This window comes from Salmo salar, chromosome ssa09, assembly GCF_905237065.1.
Source record: "Salmo salar chromosome ssa09, Ssal_v3.1, whole genome shotgun sequence".
NCBI lineage: Eukaryota > Metazoa > Chordata > Actinopteri > Salmoniformes > Salmonidae > Salmo > Salmo salar.
This window is the reverse complement of record NC_059450.1, coordinates 112,744,106-112,761,204: the sequence shown is the minus strand read 5'-3', so window position 1 is coordinate 112,761,204 and position 17,099 is coordinate 112,744,106. Positions and strand designations below refer to the sequence as shown.

Here is a 17,099-nt window from a genome sequence, read left to right as displayed (position 1 = left end):
TTAAATCCATTTCAATCACTGTAGATGAAGGGGATGAGACAGGTTAAATGAGGATTTTTAAGCCTTGAGACAATTGAGACTTGGATTGTGTATGTGTGCCATTCAGATGGTGAACGGACAAGATAAAAGACTGAAGTGCCTTTGAACAGGGTATGTCAGTAGGTGTCAGGTGCAAGAACTGCAACGCAGCTGGGTTTTTCATACTCAAACAGTTTCCCTTGTGTATCAAGAATGGTCCACCACCCAAATGACATCCACCCAACTTGACACCCAACTGTGGGAAGCATTGGAGTCAACATGGGCCAGCATCCCTGTGGAATGCTTTCGACACCTTATAGAGTCCATGCCCCGACGAATTGAGGCTGTTCTGAGGGCAAACGGGGTGCAACTCAATATTAGGAAGGTGTTCCTAATGTTTTGTGAACTCAGTAGATGTTCCTCTTATTATTTGGAAATACCAGAAAATTCTAATCTGATTATAAAAAATAAATAAAATGCCTGTTCCAAATCATAGACTTTTATTACCTTTCAGTAAGACCCTATTTAGTATTTTAAACTGGGTTGTTCGAGCCCTGAATGCTGATTGGTTGACAGCCGTGGTATATCAGACTGTACACCAGAGATATGACAAAACGTGTATTTTTACTGCTCTAATTACATTGGTAACCAGTTTATAATAGCAATATGGCTCCTCTGGGGTTTGTGGTATATGAGCAATATACCAAGGCTAAGGACTGTGTCCAGGCATTCCGCGATGCGTCGTGCTTAAGAACAGCCCTTAGCCGTGGTATATTGGTCATATACCACACCCCACCATGCCTGATTGCTTAATTATATAACATACTATATAACATACTGATGGCTTGAAATCAAAAGGGCCTAGTCCATTCCTGATTTACAGCAGATGTAGAGCCCCTCACAGAGAGACAGTGCATGACATTGCATGACTTGAGTAACACTACCCTGGCCTCACTCAGGTTACGACCCTCTCATGGGGCCAAGACTTGTGTCACTAATAAAGGGACATGATAGAGCGTTACATTCCAAGAAGAAGAGTAGTGAACCTCTGGCCCAACGCCAGCCAGACAGCACAAAAGTGCCTCACATAAAATGCCTGTGTTTTTTTGTGGAACACAGCCCAGCTTGTCTGAGCTCTTCATTTGCTCCCAGAAAACATGTGTTGCAGGGTTTACCATCTGCTGATGACTGATAGAAGAGAGGCCAATGAGTCTCGGTCTTGTGGCTGATTTACTTGTGGCTGACTACTACTGTGTGTGCTGGGCCAAATAGGCTAGTCTTTTCTGTTTACATGCTGTCTGCTTCCTGGAAAAACCTTAAATAGGTTTTTCCAGGACACCGACAATGCTGTTTATGGTATGAGAAAACATGTGCTACCTCTTCGTTCATAGAAGATTGTGTTCATTCTTTCCTGATTCTGCTTGGGCATAATCGCTCGTTGACGATATTGCATAAAATTATGTTCAGACTACATTATGTGTAACTAATATTATTAGTTGAGAGATGAGAGTTCTATTTGCTGCATGTCATGTGTATAATACTGTTATTGACTACTCTGTTTTAAGCCTTTTTAAGCCTCTACATTTTTCTTCATATTCTTCATTAGGCCTATGCATAATTTCATCAAATAATTTCTACAATCCTTTTCACCATAACATTTTTTGAAATATACTTATTTACATTTTCCTAGAGAGAAAGGGGAAATGAGTGGAAGTGCCTGAAAAACAAACGAGAAGGAACTGGGACAGGAAATATAGTGTTGAAATAACAGCTGTCCCCTTTCCTCTTTACTGGCTTCCTGTTAGGGGCCAATGCTTTGCACACTCCTCTGAGCCCATGAACTCACTGTGATCAACTCTCCTCAATAGCAATTAAATCTGAGCCTTTTTTCACCGATCCTAGATCAGCACTCTTACCCTAAGACGCTTTATGAACGCAGGCCCTGGACATTTCCGTTTCTTTTAGTGGAAGTCAAAACACTAACTGAAAACGGTTCACTATAGGGGTAATTAGGGTTTCCAGGTTTAACATACCTCTGCTGTTTGTTGCCAAGTTAGCCAACCCCTTCCCATGTAGCCTAGGCCACAGCATACAACCAAATGTGTTATTATGGTAGAGTCTGAGGTGACTGATGTTGGCTCTCTGAGACTACCAGATGAGCATCAGCACTCAATTATATCTCAGATCTGCTCTGGCATAAAACAGGCTTTTTTATTGACTGAACATGTGTAAATTATGTGGATACAGATTTCAGGGCCGTTGTTATCTGGTTATATTGGTCATCACATAGTAACCTCACAAAAAAAAATGCTCACCACTTTCTTGCGTTGTCTGGAGTTTGCTGCCTAGAACACTTGAACATTTCCCAAAGTCTCACCAAAGTTTTCCATGGCTCACCAACCACTAGAGCAAACAGTAAAGTGAGCAACAAAATATAGTAGCTACAGTACAATGGATCTTTGCAGGGCAGTCCACAAAGTAAAGTGACTGCAAAGTCCTTGCTAAATATGCACCCACCACCTGGCCCTTGAATTTCATCATTTCCTCAAGTGGAAGAACACAATACCCAGATTAATGCTTTACCTTTACGTAATTAACTACACATTTTTCTATCAACTATTTCTTATTTCCCACCCCAGTTGTCAGATCTTTCCCCTAGCACACAGTAGATCTATGCTATAATAGCAGTAACATTTGCATATGAATGATTGATATTCAATTAAAGTAGTGTGTGTGAGTGTGTGTGTGTGTGTGTGTGTGTGTGTGTGTGTGTGTGTGTGTTTGCGTGTTTGCGTGGGCACGTGCGTGGGTGTGTGTATATATGTGAAATTGAAAATATTTACTATACACTTGTTCAACCCTATCTATGTTTCTCTCTCTCACTCAGTATATCATACCATACAAAGACATCCATTCATTCCAGTCTCTCTCCCATTCTTATCAAATATATGTGACTTTGATTATTGTGTGGGTACAGCATGGAGTAGCCTAATGTCGCGATGCCTTTATATGAGTGCAAAAAAACATAGCAAGATATGAGAAGCATTCCTCCTTTAAACTTTTATCTTGGATGGATTTACACAAAATCAAAGGCCATCCGCAGTAAGAGGGGTTTAAAAACCGGATCCTACAAAAACACTTCGACCTAATTCTGATGTGACCATATCCGATTGTTTCCCTCTCTCATGCTTTGACGAGCAGCCACGGATTTGCTCGAATTCACGCGAACGCTTTAATGAAGATGAAGAAATGGATTTTATTAAACTGCTCGGGATTGTTCTCGCCGTTTTCTGCCAACCAGGATTCACCCAATTTGAACTCAATGGTGAGTGTTTACAGGGGAAAAATGTCAAACTTGTCAAAGCCCGTTTCAAAAAAGCAACGGTATGATTAACCAAAGTTATCTAATGCATGAAAATATTGCGCCCTGTTGATTGTGCGAAAAAAATATATGTTTATTTAGTGCCCAACGAAAGAAGAAAGATTTTGGACCACTAAAATGTTTAAATAGAAACTTCAAACGTCGCTCAAAGTCGGGTGCTTTAGTAGGCTACATGGAAAAAACAGTCACTGCGAAATTTCACTTCAATAGGCCTTTACATTGCCCAGGGCAGGCTTTTTGTTTTGGTTTGTGTGTCGGAAAAAATATGATTCGTTTTGAGATGGGCTATTGTGCTCCCAAGTAGGCTACAGATTTACAAGACCAATGTGGTATTCAATGGCCTAAAGGTGGTGCAAAAATCAACGCGCAAAATCAAGGTGGGCCATATTACTTGAAAGCTTAATCACTGTGGTTTGCAACATTATTAATAAAGGCCCTAATAATAAAGAAAATAAGAGAGTAATAATAAATGAATAATAACATGCAGCCTATTCATAGTGTTACATGCAAGCGCTTATGAAAACAATAAAACATTTCTTAAGCTTATGGCAATAGGCCAACATAAAATCAAGAGATCTTGCACATAGGCCTATTATCATGTAATTAATGTAGGCTAATATGTGTGCCATATGTCCTCACAGCTTGCATATCAACTTGCAACATTATTCCAATGAATTACCATTCTGATTTGCCATTCTTGATTAGCCATGCTTAGATTTGCAATTTTGCAATTGAATTAGCAATTTGATTTGCAATCTTGATTTGCAATTTCTTATTTTCCAATGCGATGCACTGTAGGCCAGAGGATCTGTCGACGTGGCACAGAGCGACCCTGCTACAGGATCAACTACTTCCAGGACCCACGGCGGAGGGTGACCTTCAATGACGCCAGCCAGGCCTGCAGAACGGATGGGGGGGAGATCCTCAGTATAGAGACTGACAATGAGCAGCACCTGGTCGAGAGGTTCATCCAGCAGTTGCAGGCCACTGATGGGGACTTTTGGATCGGGCTGCACAGAAGCCCACGCCACCGGGTGACTACCATAGGCTGCCCTTCACAGTACTACTGGCTGGATGGCAGCAAGGCCAGATTCAGGTGTCCTTGTGTTTTACTTTGGTTTCAAGTCTAGGAGATCCCTGTAGCAAAAAGTCTAGGAGATCCCTGCAGCTGTTGCCACGCACACCACAGGAGAATACAGGGCCATAGAGATACCTCACATGACTCACAATAGTCTGAGAGTCATCAAAGAGCATCGTGGATTAACATATTTTGGGGTCTACATGCTTTGAGGGTCATTGCTATTTTATCTGTAAAATGTTAACAATCATGAAAAATTATCATATGCAAATCCAAAGTGTCACAAGATGACAAATTGCAATAACAGATCATTGTAGTCAGATTTTAACAGAATGTGTCATTTATCCTATTAATCACAAAATAAATATTTCAAGTGAGAATTAGGCAGGCCTGAGGCTGAAAAAGAAAGGAAATGATTGCCTATTTCACCCATATTTTATTTTATTTTGCAAAAAAGAATAGTGTGCAGTTCCAGTAGTTAGCTACACCACTACATGGCAAAAAAAGTCATTAACTACTGAAAACTCTACTTTGATTTGAATTTAGTTCAAATGCCACTAAGCTACTGCAAAATGTAGTTAAATTCCTAGCAGAACTACATGTAGTTCACTACTCCCCAGAACTGGGTATCAGTAGGATGAGCTTCCATTTTTAGAAGCATGCAGTTGACTATCAGAGGATCTCTGATAGGGTTGTTGACCTATGGAAAACACGCTCATTGCAGAAACTGGCATTGGGACGAGCCATCGTGTGGCAGCGAGATGTGTGTGGTGCTGTACCACCAGCCCTCTGCCCCCCCTGACGAAGGCGGGCGCTTCATGTTCCAGTGGAACGATGAAAACTGCAACACCAAGAACAATTTTGTCTGCAAGTACTCTGAAGGTGAACTGTACCCAGGACACGTTCTGAGTAGGCAAACGCTGTGGAACATTACAGATAGAAATGTCATGAATAGAGCTGACATGATTCATTATTCTACATATCAGAGAGTTATGTTTGTTCTACATCATGTTTTTCTATCTGAATGTTCCACAACATTGTGCCCTTCTGAACATGGCCCCGGTGTCCTTGATAGTGTCCATATTTAGACATGAACAGATTAAACCAGGGTTGTATTCAATAGACAGCAAATGGAAGGAACGGTACCGAAAAAGGGAGGGACTACCTGAATTTGTCCAATAATAATCTCTAGTTTCTGTTGACAAAACGTTTTGTTACGGTTTGCGACAGTGTGCACTAATGAATATGACCCATGTTACATTACATTTATCCAATCTCAATCCTGTAGTTTATTTCTGCTGAAGGAGATAATATTGTGTGGTATGATTTTGATTGAATACCAGCTTATCAACAAGGAACCAGAGAAAAAGATAATTCAAAATCAATAGAGTCCATATTAATTTGCAGCTGATGGTTGTCTCTTTCTCTCTCTTACAGAAAAGTTGCCAGTGTTTACTGTGGCGTGGAATTCAATATATACAGGTAAACCCACTCCTGCAGCTAAAAAAAACATTATGACTGAAATTTTAGAGTCCATTGGACCACAAAACATATGGTTGGTGCATATGTTACAGTAAATGTGTAAAATCAGGAAATCTATACATTTCCACACATTTAGCCTACCAGTGTGACGGTCTGATTTTACACATTTACCGTAACACATAGACCAGTGATTGAGTCCATTCAATATAGGTAAAGGTCTGCATAAAAAAGAGATCTAACGGTTATTTTTGTCCATCAATTTAGTGAATTATATCTTCCCCTTACCTTCTTTAATGTTCAGCAATTAGGCCTGGCTGTGTCCTACAGTAAGTGATGATTTCACAAAGTTACGCTTACATAAAAGTGCTATTTATAAACATTGTTTTGACATTTTTAACAGAAACATTTAGATTTTGTTAAGGTCAAATATGTGAATCCTTGGGATTAGTCATTTGTTGATACTGAGATCAACAGCTCGAACATTATTATGACGTCACCTGTCTCAATCGCCCCAAGTGTCTATGTATAGGATGACATCTAGTGGTCAAGATTTATGAACCACAATATAATAGAATAGAAGAGAGTAAAATAGAAAAACTTTATCAGAGTCCCATTCAATTCATCCTCTTCCCAGTTAATAGAGGCAATGCATGACAAATACAGTAGGCTATAGTACAATTATAGATTACCAGTGATGCTGCTTGAAACCCTAGGAGTTTATTTCTAGTAGGCTGCTAATTTGCATATTAGTCATAATATACTAGTCTACCCATTTCTGCGTCACACATGCTCAATCGTTCATCTCAGATGAAATCAAATGTTTCTTATTTTTAGTCTACATATTTATTTGGGCAATATGACGTTTTTGGATATCATACGAACTTACAGTGTCTGTCTATTTCCAAGTTTTGTTACAGTGTCTGTCTATTTACAAGTTTTGTTCATGATCTGTTTTCCAGTTGCCCCAATTATATCCCTAATGCCAAACCTCCCGTCAGCTGCAGTGAGTGATGAGAAAACAAAAATAGGACTGTCTGAATCATCAGGTAAAAAATCTGCACTCTTCATGTCTATCGAGTTTGATCCTTGTACATTGTGTCCCAAATGCAATAAGTAATCTCCTCATTTATTTTCCGACGTTTTTTCCAAAAGTATTCATAGTGAGGTGCCAACTTACTGCCATTAGCCTGGTCCCAGATCTGTTTGTGCTATCATGTCAGCTCCTTGTCATTGACAATGAGTGACAAGGAGTTGGCATGAAAGCACAAACAGATCTGGGACCAGGCTATAATACCATTATCTTACCTCTGGTGTTCTTTTTCTCCCTGCAGTAACTCTTTCAGATAATGCCCTGTATGTCTCCTACATTCTATTTGCCACAATCCCTGTTCTACTGCTGCTGCTTGTGGCTACAGGAGTCTTCTGCTATAAACGGGCAGCCACAAGGTAATACTTGTTTGCTACGTTAAATAATAACATGCAATAATACATTTTGTACGATAGGCACCTTTCAAGGGCACCTAACATTATTTAAAAGTGTGTAAAAAATCTCTAAGTTCAAAAAATGACATAAGAGGGGCAAAACAGAGAAAGCTCACAAGAGGGCTTGGAAACATAATCAACATCAGATATCACAGAGCATAAGATGGCCTTAAGAGATGTTTTGTTTTGAGGTGGTTTTGAATTCCGTATTTGAAGTAGGCAATGCTGGAGGTGTGTGTGGCTCACTACATGCCTCTGTAACTGATAGTGTAACTGTCTTTATACAGGAGACAGTCTCAAACAGACAGCTACCCTAAGCAAGAGCAATGGGGTACAATGTCCACAGCGGCCTGCAACATCCAAGGACCCTATGCCTACCGGGACATCACCAAGCTTCAACCAGCCGATCTGGAGAGCATGGCACCTGAATCAATCAAGAAGATGTCCTTCTGTGCCTCCTCTCTTCATACCCAGTGTGATGATTACGAGAATGTTTCAAACAAGGAGACAGTGACAGAGAGTGGATTTGTGACCAATGGCATCTATGAGGCCTGCCAAGACCAGGGTCGGCACTATCTCAATGAGACTGGATGGGTGGAGAATGAGATCTATGAATAATGTTGCTGTCCTGCAGTGCCTCTCTCTTTACCACATGTCCATTGAGCCATCTGGGCATCTGACTGTTGGTGTCTCCATTCATCTTTCATATATCCTGCTGGTGGGTTGTATGGCATCATGTGACGCGAGACAGGACGGACAGATCCTGTGTGGTATTATAAAGTGTTTGCTTTAGGGTACGCCCATTAACCGTACAAAGAAGACCCATTTGAGGCTTCCTGTGTGGAGGCTGATGTCAGTGAAAAGGACAATGTCTTCGGAAACTCGAATGACAGAAGTCTGACCCCACGATACCGCTGAGCAATGGTCTGCGAGAGATGATCCTTCCAATGATGTTTACCAAAGCCTCCACTGTTATGACACCAGTTTGAGCTGGCTGGATATAGTCTTTAATGTGCCTTTTCATGGCTACACCAAAGTCCAGGTTGAATAACAGAGTGTAGCATTTGTTATAAACTTGTATTTATCACAATGTTGTGAAGAAAATCAAGAAAATACATGTTTTGCATACATTGTATATTCAAGTGGGGCTGAGTAGAGTGTTGTGAAAAAGTAGTCTAACGAGCTAAAGCTGAGTGTTCTTGAAGGATGTCAGACAGGAAATGCCGAAAGCACATCTGGGAACTCGCACATCCAGGAAATCTAGCAGTGACAGCAGAGGCTTTTGGGGTGCTGCGCTCAACAGTTTTCCATGTAAGGCTGTCACGATAGGTTAATTAACAAAACATGTACTTGAAGAACATGTAGGCCTATCAAATATCGCACACACTGCTCTGGCTACAAATAAAGCCTATGAATGACATGCATAAGTGTTTTTATTTTGTTAGTTTTACTTGAATGTGACTTTATTGTGTTTTTGTGTACAAGAAGACAGAAAAATAGACAATTTCTAAGTCATAAAACCTTTGGTAAGATATAGTTCACTGTACTATTGCAAACAGTACTAACTTATGGCTTCCATATTGTTTGTTTAACCAGCAGGTGGAGCTGTTTCATGTCATCTTTTAATTGTCTTTCCATTGGTTTCGAACTCCAGCACCTTAACTCAAATTCTATGTTGATCGCTAGATGTGCAACGGGTATGTTAAAAAAAGGATAATAATTTGCTCATATTCTGTTATATTATTTTATTAGTCTCAAACCAATTAATTCGGCATAATAACCTGTATGCAAAATGTACAAACCTGAATTGCAGAACACACACCATCCAGCAAAATCCAAATGAATGTTTGCCGTTTTGTGCATAGCTGGGAAACCTGGCAAGCATCTTTATTTAACCATTATTTAACTAGGCAAATTCTTATTTACAATGACGGCCTACCCCGGCCAAACCCTAACCCGGACGCTGGGCCAATTGTGCGCCGCCCTATGGGACTCCCAATCAACGTTTGTGATACAGCCTGGAATCGAACCAGGGTCTGTAGTGACGCCTCTGGTACTGAGATGTATTTGTGGTTGCATCACTTGCATGCATAATTCGCTTTGTGCATAAACATGCATATATTCCATAGTCAGAGCCCAGCTGCACACACAACTTTACATATCAAAACAACTTGCATGTATAGAGTAATGTGCTAGTATACATGTACATAAATAATGCGCACAGTCCAGTCCCTGCACTTTGACCCTGAGTAACAAAATCTTTATGTGTGCACTTGCAGGCCAAACTTCAAAGTCAACTATCCACTCAGGGCGGCGAGCTAACAGATTTCAGAATAGCAATGTAACCGGTTGACGTTAGAGGTGGGTCCGGTTGCCTTGGAAATGAATTGGCACTGAAGCGTGGAACAGCTTCAGAGGCCCGCCCCCTGTACAAATACCCCATGGCTCTGACGTCAATGTACGTCAACGAGAGAATATGATGCCTCCTGCAAGTCAACTCGTGTACTTTAGTTAATAGAGATAGCTAGCTGAAATATTATAGCCTTATTGTATTGGAGGACGTGGCGTGACAGCCTGTGGCACTCGTAAATGTCATCTGTCGTCCCGTTGGTCTGAAGGGTCGTTAACGTTCAAACTGGCAGGGCGACCGAGAATTGTACTTTGTCTATTTTGAATAGACACATTTTTAGCGGGCGGTTTGTTTTCCCTTCCTCGATATCTGTAAGCTAAAGTTGCGAGCCGTAACCTCCTCACCCCAAACCACATTTAATACAGCATGGTCATGGCTGACAATCACCAAAAAGCGATGTTCCGGGGTCCTGTCCGAGTGGGCTTCTACGATATCGAACGTACTCTGGGGAAGGGTAATTTCGCCGTTGTGAAGCTGGCAAGACATCGCATTACCAAGACCGAGGTGAGTACTGAGCAAACTAGCTAGCTGGCTAGCATGTTAGGTAACCGTGAGCTACAGTAAGCCTAAACGTGTGATTCTCTTGCAAAGGACTCTAACCTTGCCTTTTAACTAACAAGCCAACGTTAGTTACTTACCCCCTGTTTTGCAGCTATACATTAGCTTGCTATCTAAAGTTATATTTGAACATTTATTCTGTAGTTAACTCATTCTGTTCACATTTGACATTGACATGTTTAGACTATTTCACACCTAGGTAGCTTGCTTTGTTGCAAACACGGTAGTCTCTTTTTTTTGCAAAGCTTTTGTCCCACACATGAAGAAAACAATAGACTAGTACCAACTATTATATAACTTGTTAATCAAAACTGTCCGACTATGGTTAACTAGTAAAAATGGGAGTCACCCAGTTTTAGATGTAGCTAACGTTAGCCTAACCGTGAAGCTGATTCATGAGACACATCATTATCCCCTCACTTTGTAACCTCAATGTTGTGCAATACACTGCCTTTATTTGACCATGGATCATTACATTGCTTCATTACTCTCAGTAACAATTGTGTGACGTTTGTATAATGTTATGTATAATGTGCTCAACAAGCCACCTGATAGACCAGGGTTTCTCAAACTCGGTCCTGGAGCCCACCTTGTGTGCGCGTTTTGTTTTTTGCCCGAGTACTAAGAAAATGGATTCAAATTACCAACTCGTCATCTAGCTTTGATTATTGGAATTTGACTGGTGTAAACAACCACATAAATATCTAGGGCATGCAGCAAGGCATTAGTGCATTGCATTAGTTACATAAGCCAATAATAATGTGATTTTGTTGCCTCTTCTTGGGACAATCACAGTGAAGCTGCTGTGTACATACTCCATTCACAGACGCTAATAGCCCTTGATCATGACTTTCAGTTCCATTACATTACACATAAGAGTCATTGGACCAAGGTGTCTCCCTTACAGGGGAGTTTTGTTGAGCCACAACGCTTGCTCTAAACATTAACATGCATCGCTTGCGGTAGGGTTTTGGAAACATAAGAAGGTATCTTTCATATCAGCAAGAAATAATTAACAAGAAACAAAAGGTTAAACTACTACACACCTTTATAGGGTTAGGGTTCCCACACGGCTGTATTTCCATGTTACAGCGCTTGTTTACGGAAACAGATGGAAGACAGGGTGGACTAGGGAGAGGCTATACGGACACGCCTGGTGCCCAAATTGTTGATGTATGTTGCACAGTTGTGTCAAGAGGAGATGAATGGATTCGGTTCAGTCAGTCCTCCTGATGAGCCCTTCCCAGCTAGTTAGTTTATGCTGGCTAGCTGGCAACAATAGCAGCATGGCACTAGTTAAAACTTGTAAAAGAAAGTGATGTTTGTTTTGATGGGCGGAGGAGAAATAACTTGTAGCTAGGGCTGGCACAATTATCGTGTAACTGACAATTATGGACAATAACCGTGAACGTAACAATTTTATTGGGCATAATCATCTTACTACTCTTTTCAGGAGAAGGAGTGATTCGGCGTTATATTTAGTATATCTAGTTTACCCAATAACACTTATTAATTTTTACAAGAAGTGGATAAAGTTGTTAATAATTTTATGAGCAGAATGGCACGGTTGGGAGGAGAAGCATCATTTCCTAAAGTTCCAAGCGGTCAAAACCATTTGTTTTGGAAACAGCGGTGTCACCAAAGCTGTTATTTATTCATTGTATATGTCATAGCAACTTTTCTAAGATGCATTCAAAGCTTAAACACATTGTTCTACAAAAATGACAAATGTGACATAACCGTGGCCATTTGCATGACAATTGGGCCTAATCTTTACCCAAAATTCCATAATCGTCACAGCCCTACTTATAGTATTGGTTTCCATCTGGATGTCACCGTGATATGCCAATTGGCTAACGTAACGAGGTGGTATCGAGGTGCTTCCCACTGTTTTGCTTCCCCAGGCAGCTAGCTGTATCACATATCGCTTGCGGTAGCTAACGTGGCCAACTTGTTCCATCCCACTTGATTATATTTTGAGTAAGATAGCAGCCTACATGAGAAATAACTTGTAATATTGGTAGTCACCTTGATAGTCTACTGCTCAATGGGAGAGTTTGCCCTGCAAGCTGGCAACACAACATCACGGGGCACAGTGTATCCTTAGTTCCTGCTTTCTGACCAATGCAGAGCACCGCTGTCCTGCAGTAAGGAGAGGGATGTAGCTAGATAGTCTCTCTCATCAGTCTTTTCTCTTAAAGCAAAACAGTTGGTCTAATAACGAAGTATCTGGAATAGGCCAATGCAATGTCATACCTTTTAAAAAAGAAAGACAAAAATGTGTGATACATTCATAAATGTTTTCTTTGAGGATGTGTATGGAGCCGAGTAGAGCTGCATAAACATAAATCGTAAGATCTTATAGTTTCGTTAAAATTGCATTTGAAGGACATGTTTGGATTGAATCACCTGACTGGCAACATCAATGTCCGGAACACCATGAGCTTTCTATTCTACTGCGATTACACAGGGGGACTAGTAACTAACCATTGTGACTGTGCTTGTTTGTAACACAGACACAGATGGGTCATCTTTCTTCATTAGCTTTGAGCTCACAGAGCTCTCGAAAGTACAAAATGAAACAATTTCGGCACTGAAACTTGGAGTCCTGTCCTGTGCTATTCCTCTGAATATAGCATATGCATCTATTTAGCTAGTCAGTGGCACTGTTTCTCAGCTAGACAAGCGAGTCACATGGGTCATTTCAAAGACCAACATAAGCCCGGCTACGTGTTGAAACAAGCGAGGAATAACATTGTGTGACACCCTCTACCACAGATGAATACAAATTGATGACCATTATGGACTGTAACGTGAGTCATAAGCACGAGACAAGACAGTACAGTACTTAGAATGACCCTTGCGGTATTTTATGTTGTGAGGCTGCTGAAGCCACTGAACATAGGTCTACTCTGCTGCTCTCCCTCTGACCTTCATGTTGTCCAGACCCTCCATATCGAGTCTGTGTCCCAAATGTCACCCTATTCCCTATGTAGTACACTACTTTTGACCAGGGCCCATAGTGCAATACTTTTGAGCAGAGCCCTATTTTGTAAATGGTGTGCCATTTGGGATGAAATCCTAGCCTATCCATGTTGCGTGAAAACAATCAGTCAGTAGGATAACGATGGGAGAACTAGGGTGTATGAACAAAACGGAAGCCAACAGAAGCAAATAGCAAGGGACCCACATGAATTTGTCCAACAGAAACTCTTGTTTTCATTGCTAAACGTGTTCTGTTACAAAACATTTTGCAACTGTTTGCTATGGTGTGCAATAATGATTACGCCACTATCCATCTCCTATTGTTCCATTTTTTTCCCATTGGTCTCTTTCATTTATGATCTTGCTATCAGTCGGACCTCAGTTCACGAATGCCCCCAACCTTACTTGACATCATTGGATATTTCGGACGTTTCCATCAAATTGTATGTGTGGATGGCTTGACAGAAATGGTTGCAGAAGGTAAATGTTGAACTTTTGTTGCACAAATATCCAGATGATGCTGCGTACCATTTTGCGCAATGACGCTGTAGGTGTGATCAAGGCGTCAATATATTCTGTTTATAACGATGATGAGAGCAGCGTTAGTGTAGTGCTATGTATCTAATCAAGCATTGTGTTGGGTAAGATTAGGTGTGGAATGATTAAAGGCCTCCCCTCGCTTTTGTTTACTCCCTGAGCTCGGCTCGCAGACATTTGGATCTCTTCAAGTCCTGGTGATGAAATACTGTCTATGAGTGAGACACTTGGCATATTGCATGTTATCATGACATGGACACACTGTTAATCAACTCTCGCAAGGATGAAGAAATGGCCTGTTTTCCAGCAGCTTCTGCTAGTGTTTGCCGCCCTTACCTCTCACCCAGTGTGGGTGACAGAATATAAAATCTGTTTATGATTACCTCCAGCAAACAGTTTTTTTGTGCAAAGGAGAGCATTTGAGGATTTTTTTTGTTGTTGTCCGTGCTTGCCTTGCAAGGTCCCGTGTGGCTCAGTTGGTAGAGCATGGTGTTTGCAACGCCAGGGTTGTGGGTTCGATTCCCACGGGGGACCAGTACGAGAAAAGAAATGTGTGAAATGTATGCATTCACTACTGTAAGTCACTCTGGATAAGAGCGTCTGCTAAATGACAAAAAAAAAAAAAAAGAACTGAGCGTGCTGTGGAATTATATTACGGAGAGGGACTGCTTACCACTTTTTTCCCCCTTTTGACTTAAGAATTATCTGCCTCAGTCTAAGCGACACTTAAGAATGTAGGCCTACAAAAAAGCACTTTTCCTTTACATAAAAAGACCCCAAGGAAATGCTTTGAATGTTTTGTCCAGGGACTCATCACTGTATTCTGTGTTCCACAGGTTGCCATTAAAATAATAGACAAGAGCCAACTAGATGCTGTGAACCTGGAGAAGATTTACCGAGAGGTACAGATCATGAAAATGTTGGACCACCCGCACATCATCAAGTTGTACCAGGTAAACCGCTCTTAAGAAACACTATACAACATACATTCCCTTTTTATTTGATCCTCTGGGGTTTTGTCAGTGGTGGAATTCAGTTCTCATACTTGAGTAAAAGTACAGATACCTTAATAGAAAATGACTCAAGTAAAAGGGAAAGTCACCCAGTAAAGTTCTACTTGAGTAAAATTCTAAATATACTTAAGTATCAAAAGTAAATGTAGTTGCTAAAATATAGTTAAGTATCAAAAGTAAAAGTATGAATAATAATTAAGCAAAATGTAATTAAATATTTTGTTATTATAAAAACATTTTTTTACAGATAGCCAGGGTCACACTCCAACACACAGACGACATTTAAAAACAAGGCATTTGTGTTTGGTGAGTCCGCCAGATCAGAGGCAGTAGGGATGACCAGGGATGTTCTCTTGATAAGTGTGCGAATTGGACCATTTTCTGTCCTGCTAAGCATTCAAAATGTAACAAATACTTTTGGATGTCAGGGAAAATGTATGGAGTAAAAAGTACATAATTTTCTTTAGGAATGTAGTGAAGTAAAAGTTGTCAAAAAATAGAAATAGTAAAGTACAGACACCCCCAAAAAGGACTTAAGTAGTGCTTTAAAGTATTTTTACTTAAGTACTTTACACCACTGTTTTTTGTATAAATTTGCAACGCCTACGGTCATTCAGGATATTTTCTAATAGGTGAGCAAACATCTCCAATCTACCTGGCCTTCACAGTCCTAGACCTTCATAGATATCAGAACTGACGTCTGACGGAGTTAATGACTAAACAACCAACCCTCTGCATCTTCAAGCAACGTGTCAAGGTGCTTGACAGAATTCCACCCAAATTGCACTGTAGGTTTCAGCCTCTCGTGTTAATAGCAGAGGGGGAAAGCTATGTTCAGCTGCCAAGCTCTATCATCAGAGGAGGTCCTACTAGTCAACCTGAAAAGCCCACCCCAGACTTCACTTTATTACATAAGACTTTAGGTCACTTTGGTCATTGGAAATGTGAATAGCAGTTCGTTATTACACAAGCTAATGGCTCGGGTCCAGACATTGCTGTGTAATCATTGTTTATCATTATTTCCAACAGCTCTTCCATTCAAACGGCTTGGGTCAATTAGTAATTTCCTTTCAGGCCTCATGAACAGAGGTCAGCAGGCTCGGCATCGGCTCTCTTCTCGCTCTCTCATCGCCAAACAACCAACCCCCCCCCCCCGTGGGCTCTTTGCTTCACAGGATGCCCCCTCAGTGGACTCAGACCCAAGTTTTCCACAGTCACACACACACACACACAGCTCTTTCTTCGCCCACTTCACTGTTTCAAATAAACTCCTCATCCCCACCTTCATCAATATATTGCCTATTTGTCCCCATCAAGCATTCACAACAACACAGAGAAGTTGTAGGCTATAATGTTGTCCTTTACATGGGACAACAATCCATCTAATTTCCCCATTTGTATCATTGACAGAGTACTCTGGCAGAATTTGGATGATTAGTGCCATGTGGTCGGCATGTTATGGAAAGCACTGGGGAAAGTCACATTGATTATCCCTACAGGTTCTTTGATAAAGTCATGGAGGCAGGGGCGTATTGGTCAGAAAGGGTGCAGAGCAACGGGTTAGTGTGCCCAGATGGGAATTTACATAAAATCACCACTTTGGGGGATTTCTATGTGAATGTATCTGATTCATTAATGCATCTCTTTTCCTCTCTCAATTTAGCTCTCTTCATCCCTTTGTTTTCTTTGGCTAATTCTGTACTGATAGTTCCAGCGGTGTGTGTGGGAGGACACCAGGGCATGTGTCCCAAATGGCACCCTATTCGCTATGTAGTGCACAACTTCCCATAGGGCCCTGGTCAAAAGAAGTGCGCTTCATAATAGGGTGCCATTTGGGATGTAGACCCTGGTGTCCTCCCACACACACCGCTGGCACTCTACTGGGAATGGAGGAGCCGTTCAACCATGGAACACAACATCCTTCCTATTCTCTCATATTTGTGTAATTTTTGTAATTCCGAAAAATAATGAGTTGTTGTTGTTGTGTGCCTCCAGTATAAGCCTTTACTGTGTAACATTTGCAACATTTACTCCTGCTGATCAGTGCAAGTTTGCATTCATTCATTTGTTCTTTATGATCCTTTCGTCAAGACTGTTCTGCGGTTCTCGGTAGGCCCGCGTCAGCCAGCCTAATACTATTCCAGGAATCCATGC

At 41.0% G+C, this 17,099-nt stretch overlaps 2 protein-coding genes across 2 annotated transcripts in view; both read left to right on the top strand.

Annotated features, from left to right (window-relative positions):
- The first annotated feature begins 2,988 nt into the window (after nucleotides 1-2,988).
- On the top strand, nucleotides 2,989-8,862 carry LOC106612461 (layilin). Its single transcript, XM_014213607.2, has 7 exons — nucleotides 2,989-3,343; nucleotides 4,199-4,496; nucleotides 5,203-5,360; nucleotides 5,916-5,960; nucleotides 6,920-7,006; nucleotides 7,292-7,406; nucleotides 7,730-8,862. The coding sequence occupies exons 1-7, from the start codon at nucleotides 3,268-3,270 to the stop codon at nucleotides 8,058-8,060; spliced, it is 1,110 nt and encodes a 369-aa protein (XP_014069082.1). The 5' UTR covers nucleotides 2,989-3,267; the 3' UTR covers nucleotides 8,061-8,862.
- A 1,029-nt stretch (nucleotides 8,863-9,891) lies between these two features.
- The window catches only part of LOC106612460 (salt-inducible kinase 2b), a 68,271-nt gene continuing 61,063 nt past the window's right edge, over nucleotides 9,892-17,099 (top strand). Inside the window, exons 1-2 of the mRNA XM_014213606.2 lie at nucleotides 9,892-10,356; nucleotides 14,769-14,885. Coding sequence (XP_014069081.2) covers nucleotides 10,219-10,356; nucleotides 14,769-14,885 — 255 coding nt within the window. The 5' untranslated portion in view covers nucleotides 9,892-10,218. The remainder of the gene's footprint in view (nucleotides 10,357-14,768; nucleotides 14,886-17,099) is intronic.

Coding starts and splice junctions, on each gene's coding strand:
- LOC106612461 (XM_014213607.2), top strand. CDS start 3,268: ATGGATTTTATTAAACTGCTCGGGATTGTTCTCGCCGTTTTCTGCCAA. Junction 3,344..4,198: donor CACCCAATTTGAACTCAATG/GTGAGTGTTTAC, acceptor GATGCACTGTAG/GCCAGAGGATCTGTCGACGT. Junction 7,407..7,729: donor TATAAACGGGCAGCCACAAG/GTAATACTTGTT, acceptor GTCTTTATACAG/GAGACAGTCTCAAACAGACA.